Source organism: Echeneis naucrates, chromosome 1 (genome assembly GCF_900963305.1).
Source record: "Echeneis naucrates chromosome 1, fEcheNa1.1, whole genome shotgun sequence".
Taxonomy (NCBI): Eukaryota; Metazoa; Chordata; class Actinopteri; order Carangiformes; family Echeneidae; genus Echeneis; species Echeneis naucrates.
Window position 1 is genome coordinate 10,048,793 of NC_042511.1, and position 21,478 is coordinate 10,070,270.

Here is a 21,478-nt window from a genome sequence, read left to right on the forward strand (position 1 = left end):
TTCAGGTTCATCTTGGTCTTCAGCTGCTTGGTGCTCTCTGTGTTCTCAACCATCCCTGCTCATCAGGACTTCTCCTCGCACTGTCTCCTCATCCTGGTAAGAATCTGGACAACCACAAAAATCACATCGTTCTCCTTATTCCATAAAATCTTTCACACTAGAGCCTCACCATTAAACCCAGAACGTGAAAGTCACAAGCTTCGATTTTCTAGCTGAACATACCCGTGGTCCATGTATTTCCAAATCTAGCAAGAATCCAGATGCCATTCTCCACATTTGACTGACATAGTGAGGTTTGCATCTTACAGTTTTAAAGGCCAAATTCTGACTTTAGAACTGGTTGTATTCTGGGATGTAGATAAATTTGGCTGTAGATTTTATGCTGCCTGCCGTGCAGGTATATTGACCAATACTTAGTATTTTAGAAACTGCTAATCCTAATCTTAACCCGCTGCCACAAATTGTTTCTCTACACATGCTCCCAGGCAGCTTGTGCACGATCTGAAATTTTACTCTTGTATCCATTTCAGCATTAACTTTAAAAATTCTGCACTAGTTCCAACACAATCATTTTAATATCATCTTTCATAATATAACATCATTCGATATCATCATTTTGCACCTTTAATAAACCTAATTTTTGTACTCTGTAACGACACAATGCAGTCTCTGAGGAGATGGCACATTCACCATGTGCTCACATTTGATATGACACAATCTTACAAAACAGTATGATTTGGCCGGCATGGGACATAATGTTGGACTATATTCCATTAGCAGAACTACACACAAAACGTCTTCCATTTTGGCTCAAACTCATCGGGGCTACAGTCGGTATAGGACAGTAGGGGTTTTTAAATTTTTCTTAAATTTCAAGCCCCACTGAAGCATTTATTAATATCTTTACTTTTAGAAATACACAAAGAGCTGAATCCAATTTCTAAGTTTTCTACATTGTCATGAATGCAAGTTTATTTTATAAGAGAATTTTCAAGGAATTGATAAATTTTTAACATGTATGTATGTATTGATGTATCTGTATTACCATAACATGCATACATGACATAGCTAACATTTGCCATTTGGTACTGAATACTATGATTTAGGATCATGGGGATTCTTTTGGTTTGGCAGGTACTGTATTGTCCCTCTGAGCTACACAGCTGTCATTGCTTGAAATAAAACAGCAACCCTCAAGTTCATTTGTGAGCAACAGTTTGTTCAGGCCCATTAAAGAGCTCTTAAATACAACCTCAAGACTTAAAGATCTGTTTTGTGTCAGCTTTTAAACTGGGAACTTTACTCACTCAGATGGAGCAACCAGTGGGCACAAAATCCTATTTTAAAACACTGTATGACTCAACATGTTTTAAAAGCTCAATTTTTTACTGTTTTTTTTTTTTTACCGATTATGAGCACTCCTGGAACTGTAGCCATCATTTCACAAATTGCACAGTGCTTATTGCAGCACAATGTTGTCATCTGCAATATTGTAGGCTGAATCAATTTGTGTGCATTAACAGACAGCCGCATTAATAATGTATGATAATATTTGATAGTCTATTTGTGAGCTGCACTGACAAGTAAACCAATTAGTGTCCTCAGTTCTAATATCAGTTCCTGTTTCGGTGTTTTGTTGTTTTTTTTTTTAACAGGAGTTTGTCATGATCGTGGTATTTGGGTTGGAGTACATCATCCGTATCTGGTCGGCAGGATGCTGCTGTCGCTACAGAGGATGGCAGGGACGACTGCGCTTTGCGAGAAAGCCCTTTTGTGTCATAGGTGAGCAGAACTTCCTGAGGAGTCTCCCTTTTGTACACACACTGTAATAACTCTCCCCATAAAAAAATCTATTTTCCAGTCGCATTGCCACCTCTTCTTCTTCACTGATTCACTTTTCATTTGCCCCCCGCTTGCCCTCTAGTGCATTCTGGCTGCCGTATTTTGCTGATAGACGTAATCAAGGTTCCACAGCGTGCTATTGGCTATAGTTTGCGTGTGTCGTTTTCAGTTGTGGTCAGAACTCATACCAGACAGCATTTACGTAATGAGGTTGCATTAACCGCCTTCTAATCTTTCCACTGTTTAGACACGGATCTCTCTGCTGCTTCTTGGAAAGTACAGTGGGGTGCTTCAGGGAAGGAGAGCAGTGCTGAGAGGTCACACAAGGTGCTATGAGCTCCTGTCACACTTAGTCTTGCTCCAGTTTGCCACAGCAGAGGGTATGTGAGCAATGTAAAGCGGTGAAAATGAAGTTTGAGGGAGGGGCAGAGAGGTAGAGAGATGCAGGGACAGAGTGTGATATGATGAAGTGAGAGAAAAGCTGACCTGAAAGCACCTGGGGGGGACAGATTCACATAATCGCCTGTCTCATCATACATTTCTATAGCTTTCACAGATAAATCTGATATTTCCACATGCAGCAGAGGAGCCTGATGGCTATTACTATTAAAGTGGAGTGAGAGAACTGACCTGCCCTGTGCTCTATCCCGATTGGCAGGCAGGTCCCTGTATGTGGTAGTCTGTTGAGAGAGTATACCCCCCCTGTATCCCTATATCCCCCTAAATGGAACCATTTTTTAAAAATAATGAACATATTGTAAAAAACTTGAAACTAGCAATTGAGGCCTTAAAACTGAGACAGAAATGGACCTGCTTCAGTGCACCGTGATGCCGCCTGCTGGTCTGTGAACAGTTGATTGACAGCCTCGCTTTAGTAATTTGGTGAGGGTCAATCTGACCTGCTCTGGACTGTGATAGGTTCAAACGTATAGTGGCCAGCTTTATGGTCCATCTTTCCATAAATGGGATATATATTTTTAAAAAATCATATTTTATAAAAAATTTGAAATAAGATCACAAACTCTTCAGAAAAAAACAAATCAAGTGAAAAGTAGGGCGATTTTCCCATAGACTTCAACACAATCAGACTTTTTTGTAACAAGTAACGCCGCCCTTTCGTCTGTGGTGTGTAGGCAGGCAACTGTTGTGATTGTGAGTTCCAGGGAGTGTGCACAAGGCAGCATTTTAGGAGGACAATGTTGCCCTATCAAAACACGCACAGTGTGTATGAGTGTGTACACTGTGTAATGACGTATTGTGTGTGGGTGTACTGTATGAATGTATAAGATCCCAATGAGCAAAAGACAGTAAACTGTGAGGTGAAGTGATGTAACTGGAAGCTGGTCGTTTCAGGCACGTTCTTCTGCAGCTTAATGATAACAGAATCTCCATCACGGGAAGTCTAGAGTTTTTTTTTTTTTTGTTCTGATTCTGATATTTCAGCATCTGCTGCCCCGGTGCTTTTTGGTTTTTGGTTGAAGGAAATGGCTCAATCACATCCATACACACTCCTATCAACTGCACCTACATGGACACATATTCACCTGCTGGTTTTTTTTTTCTTTTTTCTCCACTTTACTTTTAAAGGGCTTGAACCTGCTTGATACCCTCATCTCTTTCGTGCCATTAATGTATTTTTCATGGTGCAGCTGCTGACTTTTCCCCTGTTCCTTATACCTGCTGTGAGTGAACTGGTACATAGTTTATGTAGCAAGAGCCATTAGTCACACCTTCAGCATCAGCATTTTCTCTCCCTTCCTTGGGAAAAAAAACCCCCAAAAAACAAAAAGCTGCTGGGTGGTATGGTTTCACATGGACCGTCACCGAAACAGAAGCTCTATTTGTAAAGCAGAGCAAAAAAGGGGAAAGAGGGAAATAGTTTGTTTTTTTTTTTTCCTGAAATGGAAGGAGCTTTATTCGTCTACGCTCTTTGTGGGTTGGAAGTTATGCATCTGTTCGGTGCGGTTTCCTCCGGACAGTCAAATCCGCGTGTATGTCTGTCTGCCCGTGTCTTTGCATGTCGTTGTATGTGTATGTGTCTGCCACAATGTGCAGCATATATAGTAATACAGTTTGTCTGCACTTGTGTACTCCAGGATGTTTTTATTAAAGTTAATGGAAGCAAATCTGGCATCTTGGTGACATGCAGTGTGGAGATCTGCGTACTGTGTTGTTCCTGGAACGGCTCTTGTGTCTTCCCCACTGTCTTAGTTGATTCTTCAGCAGTGCAATGCGGTAGCCAGGCAACTGGTATGAACATATAGTTTATATAGGAAGAGGACAGTACAGCATTTTACTGTTGATGCCCATGGCAGCTTATGTCAGCTCCAGTAATGTGGCGCCTTTGCTGGGATAATTTGCAGTGGGCTTCTCTTACTGCAGCAGCGTGATTAACATCACGGCAGATCCACATATTCGGACCCCTGAGGCTTAAATGACCACCCAGGCTGTCAGTTTGAAGGCCGCTCTCACATTAAGATCAATATTAGGATATGCTTCGGATGCTCTCACTTTCCGCTCCTCCAAAATATTTCTTGCTCATGTCATGTGCATAAGTACGTTGCAAACAACATAAGCATTGATCATTGTTGTTCTTGGTACTAAGATAAGAATACATTTTTAATATCATTGCACTTTAAAGATTCTCAGTGAATTATTGGCTTTGCTCATTCTTTTGGTGAACTGTTGTATGCATTTTGGCTTTTCCTTCCAGACATAATCGTATTGATAGCCTCGGTGGCCGTGGTGTCAGCCGGCAGCCAGGGCAACATCTTTGCGACTTCAGTGCTGCGGAGCCTGCGTTTCCTGCAGATTCTGCGAATGGTGCGGATGGACCGAAGAGGAGGAACCTGGAAGCTGCTCGGCTCTGTGGTCTATGCACACAGCAAGGTAGGCAGGGGACCCACACACACACAGACCTTTGTGACCTTGAGATGGAGATTATGAAACTGTAGCGAACATAACGGTTGTAAAGTATGTTGAATTTCTTTTTACATTTTTTCTACTCCACAGATTTGTTAGGGTTTACACATATACACTACCAGTCAAAAGTTTGGACGCACTTTCACATTCAAATGCACAGCAAACTTTTGACTGGTAGTGTACATAGAAAATTGCAATTGAATGCAATTACACAAGGTTATCTGAGACGCCATATTGCAGTACCTGGAACAGCGAGTGGCTATATTTTAGAGTACACCTGTAGAGATGATTTGACTAAATGTCATTTCTGAAACAGTACAAAGTGGAGCTGTTGTGTAGTGTGAAAGGTTTCTAACACAAATGGGATGAACAAAAGATTGAGACTGAGACAAACTTGGCACACAGATACTTTAGATCCTGATATGTGACACGCTTGGCAGAAGTGGAAAGGTTGTCTTTCCACATGATGCATTTGATTGATTTGATCATTTTTCTTGAAAAAATACCATATTGCTCTCTGTTGTTCTTTATTGTTTGAAATATGACAGTTTCTCTGCTCCAGCAGTCATTGGAGAATTAATACAGCCAGATAATGTCCCACTATTCCCTCAGCAGCAATGCATTCATAGCTGCAGTGTAAAGGGAATTCATTCATCCGTGCAATTGTTTCTCTGCCCCACTTTAGTCAAACCCATCAGCTACTCTTTTCTACAAGCTCGGATCGTTGTCACCCAGACCCAGTGTGTGATCAAATGCCATGTGGAAAAAGACTGAGGTTTTCAAGGGCGTATTTTTACAATAGCACAGCCCAGTGTTCAGTGGTTAGCAGCAGCCATAGCAACAACAGGTTGGGCTGGGTGTTTACCATTAATACTAATCTCTTTATTGTGAAAGCTCAGTTTGGTGGCTCGGGTGGAGTTTTACATTCACCTTAAAAGTCCCATACTAGTTAAAAGTCAATGTCTCGTTTGATTATGCACCACGTCTAGTTTCTGTATTAACGCAGTATTAAAGCACTGTCGTTACAAATGGCGCCTTAAAGCGAAAGTCGATAAATCTTAGTAACTTTATGATGTCATAGCAAAGCGTTCCCCGCTCTCAGCCATGCCCCAAGACTAGGACTGCAGATGGAAGGTAATCAGTCACTAAATCTGGTCCAGAAACATCTCTTCTCTTTGTATAATGTCCGTGATCCTGACAGGTTAAGTTAAACTAATAAAACACAACAACCTCAGGCTGTTGCTTTTGCTTCGTCTCTTCCATCATTGTAGGTTAGCTCAGTAATGCAGCTGGATGAATCAGAATGATGAAAGAAATATTTTGAATAAATTACCAGTCATGGTTATAAATGCACCACCAGTTCACGACCACTGCCACGAGGCAATAAGAGTGTCCTGAACCAAATCCCTCACCTGGCACCTGATCGGGCTGGCAGTCATGACTTAACGTTCTTCTCTCAACAAACATAATGAGCTCTGGTTAAGTGCGATTCACTTCTGATGTCATCTTACTGCCAATGCTGAAAACACCAAAAAAAAAAAAAAAAAACACTTTGAGCATTTCCATTTCATACTTACTATAGTTAACTACACTGAAATATTTTAAACTGATTCATGTGTATAGCAATAATATTATCATTCTGCCACATTCACTGGACAACTTTAGTCAAATAAATAAATAATTCAAGCTCACTAAAATATAGTAATACAATATTGTTAACATAAACATTACAGTTAATTGTAACAAAAGTAGTATTGCAACAAAACAAGCTACTACGCAAATGAACAACATGTAAGCAGATTTAGAAAACTGCTTCATCGCTTTGACAGCACACACACAGCAAATGCCCAAGTGTACTGCAAATACTGCGAAACATGCTGCAAATGTTCAATACTCGACACAATGGAAATGTTTGAAACAGACAAAAAAAGGTGTGCTTGACCTGTAGCCCACCATGACGGCATCATTTTGGCATTTTGTGTTTTTGTGTTGCTATATTGAAGCAGGTATTGTGTCTGCATGTATTTATTTGATGTTCCCTCTCTGTTGTTTCTGTGATCAGCTCCTATCCAGCAGATTTACAGTAGCTTTCACTCGTTCTAATTTGCAGAGAGATTTCACGGAGTTCACAGAAAAGCCAATTTGCTTTGCTCCACAGTGAATGTGCCACAGCGGTTGTGCATTAATGATGACACACTGAGTGTCTCTTTCCAAATCTGCCTGCAGGAGCTGGTAACTGCCTGGTACATCGGCTTCTTGGTTCTCATCTTCTCTTCATTCCTTGTCTACCTTGTGGAGAACAAGTTCAACAAGGAGTTTGCCACCTACGCTGATGCCCTGTGGTGGGGCACGGTGAGTTTGGAGGAATCTGCCTGCTGGGATTCACTCAATAAGATAATAATAAGATGATGGGTTTAACAGCTGGCAATAACTGCGGCCAACTGAAGAGCTCAAACTTAAATTTCATGTTACAAAACAACTTCAATATGTCTTCAGAAAAATGTGCTTTTATTTTTTTAAAGGCACCATTCATTCATTCATTCTCATAGTTCTCTCTCACTGGCTCTTTCTAACATGTTTTTCCTCTCTTCAGTCAGTCAAAGGTTGTCAAACTTGCATCTTGTTAGCTGCATTTCCATGCACAAATAAATGTATGCACAAAATGAAATTGCAACCCAAAAAGGAGGAAATGGAAATACCTAAAAATACCTAAAAACGATCTAAAAAAAAAACAAACCCATCATGTGAAGTCTTTGTCTTTTGACAAATTGGTATTTCACAAAAGTAAGTAAGTAAAACAAATGGCATGGAAGAAATAGTTGCACTCAAAAACATTGCGAGCTATTTATTTCCTAACACACGAACAGCGACAGACATCGAGGGCCGGGCTTGTTCCCATCGCGTGGAGCAGACACAGTCACCATCATTAAAACTACAACATTATAGTCGACTACGAAATCGAAATCACCATCCCACAATGATCAGATCCTGGAAACCGGTCACTATTTTTGGAATAATGTAGCAAAAGAACAAAATCCAGCTCTACCCAACATCCTGCAAATGTAAGAAGACAATTTGCAGTTGTTAGTTGTCAACATTTCTAAACCTCTATTTTGTGCCAAGCAGCAAACTGTAAATCCTAATAGATGACGGACAACAACAACCCACATTCTGTGCTTCAGGTATCAAGACAGAAGAAACATTTCGACCACAGCCGCTCAGCAGTGAGCACAGAACCAAGGCCAAGCACACTCACTCCCACAAAGCCTCCAAACAGCTAATCAGATGTGATTGCACTACCTGGAGGCATCTTCTCACATCATGCTTCTATGTCACAAAATCATACAATATGCAAAGGGAACAACACGTAAATGTATTATAGTTGTGCATTTAAAAAGGCACAGATAACTGAAAGTTAGTAACCTTGTGTTTGCACCTGCCAGCTCTAAATGAATGCTGCTGCAAAGTGTCCATGCTGCAGGGTCCAGAACAGAGTGCTGCCACCTCCATATATGTTCTTTTTTTTTTTTTTACTCGTTATATGAGTTCATTTTAATCAGTAATTAATGGCTTCCTAATGGATAATACATCTTACAAATACAAAAGTGATTTTTCATTGTCTGGAAAACAAAAAGTCACCCGCTTTGAAGTTCTTCATTAATTAAGCCTTTACTGCCAGCTTATAAAGCCCTGATAAAGGGATCCTGAAAAAGTGATACCACGGAGCAATATGTCTTCCAAGAAGTAATATCGAGGGTACACACAACTTTATCTTAAGTCCCACCATTCATTGGAACTGTATATAACTACACTGCATTTATTATGTTGACAACAGAGCTTACAGACAATCAGCAACATGGTTCGTCTTTTTGTTTTTTTCTGGTATTTCACATAAATTCTGATTCATGTACCTTTTTGATCATCTTTCAAGACCTTATTGTTATTTATTTATTTGTTTGTTTGTTTGTGTGCTTGTTTCTACAGATCACCCTGACAACCATTGGCTATGGGGACAAGACACCAAAGACTTGGACAGGACGGATGCTGTCTGCAGGGTTCGCTCTATTGGGCATCTCCTTCTTTGCCTTGCCAGCAGTAAGTGTAATCTCTGCAACTGATTGCTTTCATTTCGCTTTTCGGGGAGCAGGGGAATTTGTTAATCCTTTAGTGATCCAAAGCGAGTTGAGTCAATAGAGGCTGGACTAAGTTTTATGTCCAACTGGGGTCTTAACAAACAACACAGTTTATTTCAAACCCAACAACACACTCTGACAGACCGGTTCGTCCCAAAGACCCTGCACTGTACCACACAACCAAAAAATCGATCTGGGTATGCTGTCCAACTCAAGGAGGACTGCAGTGACTCAGAGGAAACAAAACAGCCTCTTCACAAACGAATGACACAACACAGAAGACCAAACTCCTCTGGACTGGACTCAGCGGTCTGTCTGCATTTAAAGGACAGTAATGTACAGATTTTAGTCAGGGAAGATCGAAGGTTTGGAAGAGACGTCGAGGAATCCATTTATGTGAAACTGGAAAAACCAGAGGAAGAGGTCTGCGACACCACCTGTCTCCCACTTAATATGCTGTGACAGCTGAAAACTGTTCCCAGGAGACTCAGAAACAACAGGCTTCATGAACGGGTCCAATGACTCTCAGTCGAAACACCTCCAACGACGGTGGTTCCCTACATCTGAGCTCTAACAAGCTCTAATAAGCCATCAAGGATATAGAACCAATTTCAGTTGCTCTTGACTCAACTCTCACTTTGGATAACTATGGCCTGCATGAATGAGAACCTTCGCAGATATGTTTTGTGAAAGATTGCTGTCTAAATTGAACTGAACGAAGCCAGACAGCCATTTAATTTCATTTGCTGATGCTTGATTGCAATCCTGGGGGGAAAAAACTAAAAGTAATACAATAAGTCCAACATTTACTTTTGCCTCCACTTTTGGAAATGAAGGTTGGTGTGAAGATTAAAGTGACTCCACTGACTTTGCAAAAATCAAATTTCAATTACAGGCGCCCTGTAGAGTTTCTCACCTCTTATGGCTTATTGAATGATACTGATGAGCACAGGAGCGCATACAGAGACATATTCCAGCCAACAGCTTCACATGGATGGAGAGTTATTGGCGATAACTGACTCTAAACCCTACAAATAGGCCAGCAAAAGGCAGATGGAAAGAAGAGATATACCCAATGTCAGAATGGAGAGGTTTCAAATTAATTGGTCAATATTTCTGCAATGCTTCATGAAGGAGGAAACGGCTGACATGCCTCGCTGCTGAGAAAAAAAAAACATATATCAGCTCTTATCAAGTGCGCTGATCGACGTGTGGCATCAACAGCGGCACCGGAATTGTTGCATTTGCACGCTGATATCCAGACGAACATCTTTTTCGTCTGATCTCAGTATGAGCCCACTCTGTTCTCTGCAGAAAGTCTTTTGTCCAACTTCACTTCAAGTAGTGGCCAACAAAATCATACGCAACCATCAGTGTGGCTCAGGACGCATGTCAACAAATTAGATTTTTCTCTTTCTCCACCATGAGGTGAAAATCAATCAGGAGATTCAGGTCAGCTTCTCTACCTCTCAGTGAGATGGGCAATAAGAATATTTACCAAAATACCAAACTATTCCTTTAAGAATAACCATTAAAAATGTGCATCTAGCGTAAAATAACAGTGGATGTTCTTATTGGAGTGATATTTATAGTGTTGTTCTCAGCAGCTCATGGACACTTAAGAGTCTTTGTCATGTCATTTTAGGGTATTCTGGGCTCAGGCTTTGCTCTGAAGGTCCAAGAGCAGCACAGACAGAAGCACTTTGAAAAAAGGAGAAACCCAGCTGCCTACCTCATCCAGGTGAACCAAACACTCCCTTCTCCTATTCACCTTTCACCTTTTTAACTTTTCAACATTTGTTGCCATTTTTGGGCAGGAAAATAGAAATATTGTCACTGATGTAGCAAACAGAAATAAATGTCTAATATGAAATGTGATTAGAAGCCGTAAATGATTTTATGATTCTGAAGTTTCCAGTTTTTTCCCCTGGACTCTCCAAAAAACTGAATCTACCCAATAAAAATCACATATCTCTCGCCTGTGCCCCCCCCATCCCCACTTAGCAGTAAGCTCTTCAATCTCTGCGACTTGTTTTCACTCCTGTCACTCTCTCCTGTGTTTAAATCCCCAAAAACGCAAAATTAGAAATCCCCACCCCCTTCCTGCATCACACATTTCCTTCTTTTTCAGCCTGATCTTCATACTCATCATGAATTTTAGTGCTGCTGACCTCACATTGTCTCTCCATACACTTTCTTTTCTCGCCCCGCTCTCTTACCTACTTTCCATGCTCACATCTATTTCCCCCTCTTCTGCTTCCCATCTCCCCCACTGATCTTATGTTCCCATCTCACCCTCCTGCCGTTTTTCTCTTCGCCACCTCCTGCTCGTCACCCTGTTTGCCCCCATGCTGTACCAGGCTGCGTGGCGTTATTATTCTACCGACAGCACCAGGCCCTACCTGGACGCCACATGGCGGCACTATGAGAGTCTCCTGCCTTCCCACAGGCATGTATCCATGCCTGACCTCCGCCCAACCACAGACGTGTGAAAAACCTGTTTTTTTTGTTTTGTTTTGTTTTGTTTTGTTTTTGTTTTTACTAATCAGCTTTTTATATGTTTTTTTTTCTATTCTTCTCATCCTTTCCCTCCTCCTCCTCCTTACTCCCTACTTGGGTTTGTTTTGGGTTTTTTTTTTTTTTTTTTTGTCTTTTTTTTATTCTATTTTATTTTCATTTTTATTTTGGTGTCTCCTCTTTGGACTTTCTTCTTCCTTCTGGTTTTGTGTATTCTGCATGCAGTGTGTTTGGCGTAGTTATGCGGCTGATGAGAACTCGGTTTCCATTGCTACCTGGAAGCCTCACTTGAAGGCGTTGCATACCTGCAGCCCTACAAAGTAGGTACAAGTATGGCAGCTGGTGTCTGTCTTTGGTGTTTGTGCCACTTTAGCCACCTTTCTCAAGAATTGAATTATGTCCTTTTTAAGTCATAATTTAGCTGTTTGTTTTTTTTTTCATCATTCAGCTTTATAATTTTTTGTCTTATTGTTTAATGTATCTTGCCTTTTCCTTTCCTGACCGCCTAAATGCATTCATTTTGATGATTTCTTCTTTCTTCATGAAAAATCACAGCCATCAAAAAGACTGATAATTTCCAGGCTCCTTTACGCTCCATTTGCTTCAGTGAACATAAAACACTGGCTTCAGAGCCATCTCTAAACCTCTACATGTAGAGGTTAATTAATTTCACATTTTATCCCACCACACCATCCACAATGGTTCAGGATCTCTGTGTTTGATTTCTCAGTGGACCTAAGACTTCCACTGCTGTCACTATGAGGGACTGACACACCAATTTTAGCATTCACCCTCTGCGATACATCTGTCTACGGCAGTAATCATGGCCTCAATGAGCCAATCGAGCTTTCGGCTCGACAGAATTGTTGAAGAAATGGTGTTTCAAAGCATCCATGTTATTATTATCCTGCAAAAAGATATGAATACAAAAACTATGAAAACTGAGTCAGAAACAACAAGAAAAAAAACAAAGCAAAGAAAATTGCTTCTTTTATAGTAAATTTACACCTTTCTCAAGCTTTCTCACCTTTTGATTTTATCACCAGTCACTAACATGACTTACAGTGAGTACTCAAATTTTTCACTCTTTGTTACATGGGGTGCTGTGTGTATATTCACGAGGAAAAAAAATACTTTAATGTTTTTAGCAAATGGCTGCAATGTAACAAAGAGTGAAAAATTTTAAGTATGGTATGGAGCCTGGAAATGTTGGACCAACCATTATTGTTGTCACAATTTACAAAACAGTCTGATTATGCAGACAAAGTGATTAAGTGGCAAATCCTCAGTTACCTTTTCTTTTTGCTAGTGCTTCTTTAGTTTGCCTGGACAGTCTGCATCAACCTGCATGTTTGTAGTGAGTCTGCTATTTGTGAAGACTTGTTTCCTCTGGAATGCTTATAATTGACTGATGTGTTCTTGTCCACATCTGCACTTGAGAAAGCAACAGTTGTGGACAAAGTTTTATATATATATATATATATATATATATATATATATATATATATATATATATATGTGTGTGTGTATGTATATATGTGTGTATGTGTATATTACCAATCATTCAAAACAACCATATCAGTGTGTTTCCTGCTTTTAGCTCCTAACTACAAATCATATATACGCAATGTTTGTATCCAACATTTCGTAGAAATTTGGTAGAAATTTGATTTTTGTGCGTTCATTCTTTAACACTTAAATGATTTTTAGGAAAGGGGGTAAAACATTAAGCACTGGTTTGGTTTTATAAGTTGTTAACACAAACAGATGTATTCAAAAATGTTATTTTATTTTTGATTTTTTTGTTCATCACCCACAGAAAGGAGCAAGGAGAGTCTACAACAAGGTTTGTGGCATTTTACTGAAAATTCACTGTCCTCCATTATGTCCCTGGCTCACGAAGAATGTGGTACCTGACTGAAATGTGCCTTTCATCAATACTCTTATCTTTTATCTACTTTTACCTTAAACCTTGTCTGCCATTTGATGCTGGGAAACTTCAGTGGTTTACACTTAGTGTTTTTGTTGTGAGAAAACTGTCGTGTCACTGACCCTAAAAACTAAGTCATCAGCTCAATGAGACCAAAAAAGTAAATGACTATGACGCTCTGCCTTTGAGCTAATGTGTTTTTAGAAACATTAGGGGGGAACAGCAGGCAGGCCAGTAAGGGCTTAGTGATTTAATATGTTGTGTTTGCAGTTATTAAATACTGAGGAAATATTTGTCCGTGAGCCACCAGAGCAAAATAAGATCTGTCCAACTGCGTTTTCCTTGAGCCTGGTGTCATATATGAACTACACCACACTGCTGAGGAGAAGCTGAAGAGAGTCAAAAGTAAATAACCAAATAAAGCGTGAGACCGAAAATCTTGCCACACAAACATCTATCAGGAAAGGGGGAGGAGAACTCTATTTACATCTCCACCACAGAACTGGAGAGTTGAAGGACTGCACTACACAGTCAGACTGGAGGTGCTTTTCTTTATTAAATAGCAAGATTTATTAACAAAATTTCAATCATGCACTTCAGAAGTGCAGCGATAAAACTCAACTATAGAACAAAAAAAGAAATACCAAGGTCGGCATCTTTTTTTACTGTGAGAGAGTCCAGAAGTGTTTGTCAGAAGGTTAGTGGCCTAACGCTGGTGACTCAGACCCTTGTTGCCATGGCCGGGCTGAATTCGCAGGGTTAAATGAGGGATATCGACATGAAGTGTGTGAGTCACTAAATTGCAACCTTTTTAAAACGGTGCTGCGCCGTAGATGTTCATGTTCCTCGACTAATCTCAATCGCCTCTGTTCTGCTGCTTCTAAATGTCAGTGGTGGACAAATTGAAATGCCAACAGAAACTCTGAAATATTACTTCACACTCTACAGCCTCCACTTAGAAGGTCTTACCTAGACATCCTTACAATCACATGTCAGGCAGTTAACTGACAGTCATCCAGATTGACTTCATGCAACACAGAGCAAAAGAAACACAAGAGTCAAAGTGAAAAAAAAAAGAAAGAAAGAAAATACAAGGCAACAATGGGTAACAATGTAAGGTCAACATTTTCTCTCTAATTCTGCATCATGTAACACACCACCATATGTCTATCTCCCCTTGGTTTTTTTTTTTTTTTTGTTTTAGTAAAATTCATAGTAATAAACAGAAGCTACTGAGGAGATGTACCACTCGGAAACATAGGTACACAGCGTTTCTGCTCCCGTGCTAAATGATATTTTTCTGTGGGAATGCTGACTAATTCTTGGTGCATGGGTATCTGTAGGAGGCTGCGCAGCCTCAGAGAGGCCAGAGCCAGTAAATAATGTCTACAGAGAGACAACAGTTGCCTTTAAATTTACAGTTTTCTTTTGTTCAATCTTTGCCTGAGCAATATGCTACTTATGCTTGTTGTGATTTTGGTTTTAACTACAGGACATTTGTCCCAGGTTTAATTTTTGTGTAAAGGGTTAGAATTAGAAGAATTAGCATCTATTAGACTTTTCATCACTGTACATAAAAATATATTGAAATGATTTAACATTGTAGACTATTGTTATTTATTTACTCACATTGCTACAGGTGTTGCATCTAAACTCCTGCCACACTCCACTGACCATCTCCCTGAAAAGCTCTTTAAACACCTGTATCAGCTATGACATTTCATGTGTGTCCCCATTGCCACAATGTATTTAAAAGATAGGAATATGTTGATATTTTATGTTTTCACTACCAATAAATTCAATGAAAAGACCAAAGCCGGTAATGAATTGGTGAGTGAATCGCTCAGGGTTCCCTCATAAACATGACTGCTACCTGCAGCATCCTGATGTTGTAAAAGCTCATAGGTGTATAAATCTGGTGTAAAGCTGCCATTTAGAAGCAATGAGTTGTAATTTGGCTATCACCATCTTGTTTTTTTGAAACCCAAAGAAACTTAATGTTGACAAGAAGTTGGGACTGAGAGGACCCAATGTGTCCATCCTAATCGTCAGGCTGGCAGCTGTGTGTGATATCCTGATTTATGGTCTATTTAGGTCCAATGGGATCTTTATTTAAAAAAAAAAAAGAAAGAAGAATCTACTGAAAATGATAAACTGGAGATTGAGATTGCTGAAATAAAGAAAATCATGGAAGACGCATTCATACAGTTTTTGGTCTTTCCATTTGATTTTTTTGACAAACTATCACTAACTGTGTCATTTGAACTAAAACTGTACACGTTCAGTCCAAAAAGCGGGAGCACTTCAGTGATTGTGTTTATTATTAGCTCTGCCTGTTGCCTGTGAGCTGTCTCTGCATGCTGATATTACAGCTAAATCTACTTCTCATTGTCCTGTCCATTCATCATCCACAAACTCATTTCCAGTTATTTCCTTCCATAACTGCAGCCAGCTATGGCACGTTAAGATTCATGAGATTTATGACACAATTAAGATTTACTGCTGCGTATGGCAAATTACATGTATCAGTGAATACTTAATAGGAACAGCAACAACAAAAAACATCTGATAAAACAAATGTGTCCCAGACTGTCCCTTCGGGAAACATACTCACTAACTGGTTTCACAGAGCGACATCGTGTAGCGCTTGTAATGAGGGCCCAAAAGACGCACATATCCAGACACAAGTCAAACACACAGCTGAAGCATCAAACCTGACTTGAGCTTGCATTTTGTAATGCTGTAATGCTGCAATGCATGTTGGTTTATCTCCTCCTTGTGCTGCAGCTGTTTGTTGTTTGTTGGTAGTTGGATTTCTGGATGATAACTCACCTGTGGCTAAAAACAGCACTACAGCATTTTGCCTGAGATCAACGAATCTTTACCTGTTTGTCATCCCGCATCCTCACAACATCCTTCTCTTCTCATTCCTTTCATTTCAACTCACCTGCTGGACCTCTGCTCATCTAAACTTCACTCCACAGCCAAAAGTTGAGCTTCAAAGAGCGAGTGAGGATGGCAAGCCCTCGAGGACAGAGCATCAAGAACAGACAGACATCGTCTGTGAATGACCGGCGGTCACCGGTGGCTGAGGCTGGAACAGAGGGCACCAGCCCTACCAAGGTGCAGAAGAGCTGGAGCTTCAATGACCGCACACGCTTCAGACCCTCACTCCGCCTTAAGAGCCAGTCCCGCTCCACCACTGATGGTAAGTGGCTCTGGCTCTGTAGGTCAGAGATGGGTAGAATTTATTGTCATTCTCTCTAAAGATAGTGTTCAGAGCACAGCATTCAGTACTTAAGGTGCTAAAACGTTATGATGCACATTAGTTTATAAAAGCTCCGTCTATCAGCATCTCTTGAAGTCACCAATTTCTAACCCTGCTTCTGGTCTTCAGGCACCGAGGCTGAGCTGCTCGCAGCAGATAGAAATGACAGTGTAACCAATCAAGCCATGTTGTTGTTGTTGTTTTTTTTTATTTATAATGCTGAACTAAGTCCAAAATTGTGATGAGCACGGCCCCCTCATTTCACTACTTGTATACGCATTTTGCCCGAGCATAAACCCACCAGAACTGGATGTGCCCATTAATTCAGTCTGCCGAGTTGAGGAATGCTAATGGACACCTTCACTTCCTTCCTTTGGCCTAGCAGTGCTGGGCTGGCAAGCCGTCCTGAGTAACAGCCGGTTGGTGTTTGTAGGCTGAGTGGTGGATTGATGGAGGGTGGGAGAGGTTGAGCTCCAGCAGCCATATGGGGTGTCAGAGCCAGCCAGCTGACTGTGGCCTGTTGTTGGAGAGGAACCAATGACCAAGCGAGCCAAAACCAAACTGGTTGTTTTGGTTAACCACTCTCCATCAGATCGTTCGCTGACATGTTGGCTAAATGAGATGGTAGACGATGAGAAAAGTTTCCGTTCCATTATTGCTTGATTAGAAATGAAGTAAAAAGTTTTTTCTGTGGAAAATGTTTATTTTATATTTAATGGAGCAAAATATTAATCAGCACTGTTCAGAATTTTTTACTGATGATACTCCAGAGTTTCTGTACCTCACTGTCGCACACATAACACACTGAGGCACATACACATCCTTCATGCAGTGCATTATCAAGGGATACTTAGTAATTCATGGTATTTAACAAAACGAACAGCCAAACTCCGTAATCCAATGCAACCCAACCCAATGCAGCCGATCCCAGCTCACTCTGGGTGAGGGCGGGTTCACCCTGGTAAGGTCACCAGTCATCACAGGGCCAACACACAGAGACACACAGAGACCAACAACCACTCACAATCAGACCTACCGACACTTAACTCGAATATGAGAACATGCAAACTCCGCGCAGGAAGCCCCCAGGCCACTGTGCCACCAGCTGCCCCAGTTCACTCAATCCCACTAAAATGTATTAAATTATTCTGATTAAAATCCCTCCCAACCCGGTAAACTGAGATTACCTGGTTGCTCTTATACAAAAGCGACACTGAGTTTTCACAAATAGATTTCTGTTTGTGACGCCCTTAATTTCTTAAACTAGCTTTATCGGATATAATATCACCACATAAACAATGATTCAAATGAATAAAAAGGTTCAATTGTATTGATGAACACGCCGAGATGCTCCTAAGTGGCTAAGAAAACTCTAACAATGCAGCTTGTGACAAAGTGACATGGAGGGAGGAATTGCATCATTTCCTTTGGTAACAATAAGTTGAAACATGGACATTTTGCTGTGGTTGTGCTCTTCATCAGGAGAGTTAAAGTTTCCCTATTTATTACCATTCAGGGACAATTGATAATGCCATCAGGTGCAAGCAGTTCCTGGAATATGCCATTGGTGACATGAATTCATCTCGTCAAGGAAGACATTCTGAATTCTTTCTGTCTTTTCTCCCATGCAGCAGACTCCAACATGACAGGGGAGGACGGCTTCGATGAGAAGGGCTGTCACTGTGAGATCTCAGTGGAGGACTTACTGCCCTCAGTAAAGTCTGTCATTAGAGCTGTCAGGTGAGGCAAAGGAAAGAGTGTCCTCCATCAATCTGTCTGTTCGTTTATTTTCTTCCGACCAAGGCAAACCCTCATTGTGAACCTCCTTCCATTCAGCACCGTTCCTGATGAACATGCTCAGGCATGAAAGTGACTGATTTCTTTATTTTCATTTATTAATTATTTGATTGTGTGTTTGGATATGTGGTGAGAGAGGAAATGTGGTTAATGGGAGCTTTATTACTGTGAAGCAAAATGTATTTTTCTCGGCAGCACAGCGGTTAGAACTGTTGCCTCACAACAAGAACTGAAGAAGAAAAGTTATGTTTTGTGCTGATCTATGCTGCAGTATGCTGTTCCCCAGAGATTCCAGTGGGTGCAAATGAGAAAAGTACAGTAAACCCAATTCCTGCAATTACATCAATAGAAATCTAATTCTTAATAGAAGCCAACTAGGCCTCAAAAACCTTGTTTTGCACTCAGCTTTGTGCTGCTTTCTTTTTCTAAATCAGTAGTTTTCGATATCTAACAATAAAGACGGTAATTTTTTCTATTTTACTCTGCGTTCTCGCTGGTTTAAAACTGAAGGGCTCGGTTGGCAAGCAACCGCTACTTTAATCAACAATCATTTGATAGTCAATACAAATTATGGAATATATATGGAAATAGGGTTTTTCACAGCAATAACTACTACCTGGCTGTATGTTTTTCTGATATCCACTGAAGTGATTGCTTGGTGTGTGACTGGTGTGAAGGAAAAATAGTGTTCTGCATGCAGTGCAAAAAAACAGAAAAAAGGGATACCTTTACTGTGTTTCCATCAGCCGCAACCTGTGAAATATTTCATGTCGGTGCAGTCATGTGTTCTATCTGCATCAGAGCTCCCTCTTGTGGTTGTTTGCTGAAATCCTCTGCTGCTTGTGCAGGATAATGAAGTTCCATGTAGCCAAGAAGAAGTTTAAGGAGACGCTGCGTCCTTACGATGTGAAGGATGTGATTGAACAGTACTCAGCTGGTCACTTGGACATGCTGTGTCGCATTAAGAGCCTGCAGACCAGGTAGGACTCTCAGCAGGCCACACACATACCGTGACGACGTCATCAGCTCGGTGTTTTCATTGCTGTAGTGTCTTGTAGCTGTCAAACTAGAACTTTTTGATGCCTGTAATTGATTCAGCTGTGTCCGTGTGTGTGCCTTTAACTGTGTGCCTGTACTCATACGTTATAAATGCATGAGTATTTCACACTGATATGTCTGTTTGTTCTGTTGCATTACGTGTGTATGAATACGTATATCTTGATGTGTTTGTCTGTGTATGTATGTATGTCTGTGTGCGTGTGCATGCTTCTTTCGCAGGCTGGACATGATTGTTGGCCCACAGCCACTGAGCAGCAGAGCCAAGACCTTTTCCTCCCCTTCCCTCTCTTTCTATTACAGCCAGGGCAGGAAGAACTCCACTCAAGGGTCAGAATATGTCCTCCCCACCTCTGCACCAACCTTCACATATCTCACGGGTTCAGTTCATTTTAGCCAGTTTGGAGACTCTTCATCGTCAAAAATATATTTACTAGATAAAAAAATGAAAAAGTGGAAGTGAAATGATCCCACAAGCCTCCCTTTACGCATCTCTATCAATAACATGTCCTTCATGTCCAGGCATCCAGGAACAAGCACTAACAAAAACTCAATACAGTATAATGACTCTGGTTTTGGCTTTTGCTCTGGTGAATTTTGGGATGCTTACAAAAGTTTGAATCTTGATGTTAGCATCAATCATACAGAAGCACTTCCTGTAGCACATACAGTTCACACAGTCATGATTTACAAACTAAATTCCCCAAGTGCATCTGTGTATTTTACCCATAGGTGCGGTGACAGCGACCCCTGCTTTTGTCAGTTGCTCACCGCAGCTGCTGCACGCAGGCCATTCTCTGACTTGATTCAAATTTCCAGCTGCTTATTCTCTCCAGAGGTGCTTTAGCTGCATCCTCGTCAAAGGTTTCCTTAATGAGAACTCAGCTGCCTTGGTTTTATTGAAACCCTCATCAATCCGGTCATCCTTCCATGACAACTGAGCAACTGAAGCGTGACTGGACAGCATGTTTAAAGGTTTTTACACTTGACTGAGGTGAAAAACCTGAGGGGGGAAAAAAAAAACAAAACAGAAATGGTAACAGAGACAAAGTGAACATGTTAATCACATTGCACATGAGGCACTAGACTTAATCAATGGAAATTCCAGGGAAACTTCTTGTCCAAAAATAACTTTAACAAAGCTTTAACAAAACGTTCGCATTTTTTGATAATGCATTCATCTGTTACGACCACACACACAAAGGCACATCTTCAAAGAAAAGACTTTCTCTGTGTGATTGGCTGTTGGAGGAACTTGTTAAAGCTATTAACAGAGAAAAGGCTGCATGATGTTGGCTTGGGTTTGGGGTTTTGGTTTTTTTTTTTTGTTTTTTTTTTTTTAAGTATTGTTGCTATCTGTTTAAAGTTCAAATCACAAGAAACAGATTCATTGACATGTCATCCTCCTTGCATTGGTGGTGTTGTTTCATTATTTATCAAAACCATTGAGGAAGTGTAATGTGTGCCTGTATTTGCTGGGAAAAAAGTTAGTCCATGTTAACTGTTGCAATTTCAATCCTCCTTCCTTTTTGTCTGCTGCCTCATTGGTTTCTACTTTGTAACACTTTCTTTTTCATTAATGTCTTCTTCTGTTTGCATGTGCTTGTGTGTATTTGTATGGGTTTTTTGTGTGTGTGTGTGTGTGTGTGTGTGTGTTCCAGAGTTGATCAAATTCTTGGGAAGGGCCAGATCCCTCTGGATAAGAAGATTCGAGAGAAGCTGTTGTCTGACGGTGATTTATTAGAGGACATGAGCATGCTGGGTCGCGTCTGTAAGGTGGAGCGGCAGGTGGGTGTGAAGCGCACTGTCAATGATTATTCCGACAGAAGCCACATTGAAACCACAGATCTGTACAGTGAGGATATATAGCACTGTACCACCATGCTAAAGACTGTACTCGTGTTCCGATGTCATTAATTGGATCATTAACACGCGTTTCGTGCATGATTTAAAGGGTCCAACTTTTCAGATGTACTATGAACCAACATCCAGGGTGCAGTAATACCGCAGTAT

The 21,478-nt window shown here is 40.7% G+C and overlaps 1 protein-coding gene across 2 annotated transcripts in view; it reads left to right on the forward strand.

Moving 5' to 3' along the window:
• LOC115041294 (potassium voltage-gated channel subfamily KQT member 5-like) overlaps positions 1 to 21,478 on the forward strand; it is a 90,166-nt gene that overhangs the window by 64,930 nt on the left and 3,758 nt on the right. The window contains exons 2-13 of one of the 2 annotated variants that reach the window (XM_029498653.1): positions 6 to 96; positions 1,656 to 1,782; positions 4,556 to 4,731; positions 6,991 to 7,116; positions 8,749 to 8,859; positions 10,543 to 10,638; positions 11,640 to 11,734; positions 13,234 to 13,260; positions 16,329 to 16,552; positions 18,244 to 18,352; positions 19,258 to 19,389; positions 21,127 to 21,253. In XM_029498653.1, the coding sequence (XP_029354513.1) occupies positions 6 to 96; positions 1,656 to 1,782; positions 4,556 to 4,731; positions 6,991 to 7,116; positions 8,749 to 8,859; positions 10,543 to 10,638; positions 11,640 to 11,734; positions 13,234 to 13,260; positions 16,329 to 16,552; positions 18,244 to 18,352; positions 19,258 to 19,389; positions 21,127 to 21,253 (1,441 nt within the window). Of the gene's footprint in view, positions 1 to 5; positions 97 to 1,655; positions 1,783 to 4,555; positions 4,732 to 6,990; positions 7,117 to 8,748; positions 8,860 to 10,542; positions 10,639 to 11,257; positions 11,347 to 11,639; positions 11,735 to 13,233; positions 13,261 to 16,328; positions 16,553 to 18,243; positions 18,353 to 19,257; positions 19,390 to 21,126; positions 21,254 to 21,478 lie in introns of both variants that reach the window. The other variant, XM_029498662.1, reaches the window with a different exon arrangement.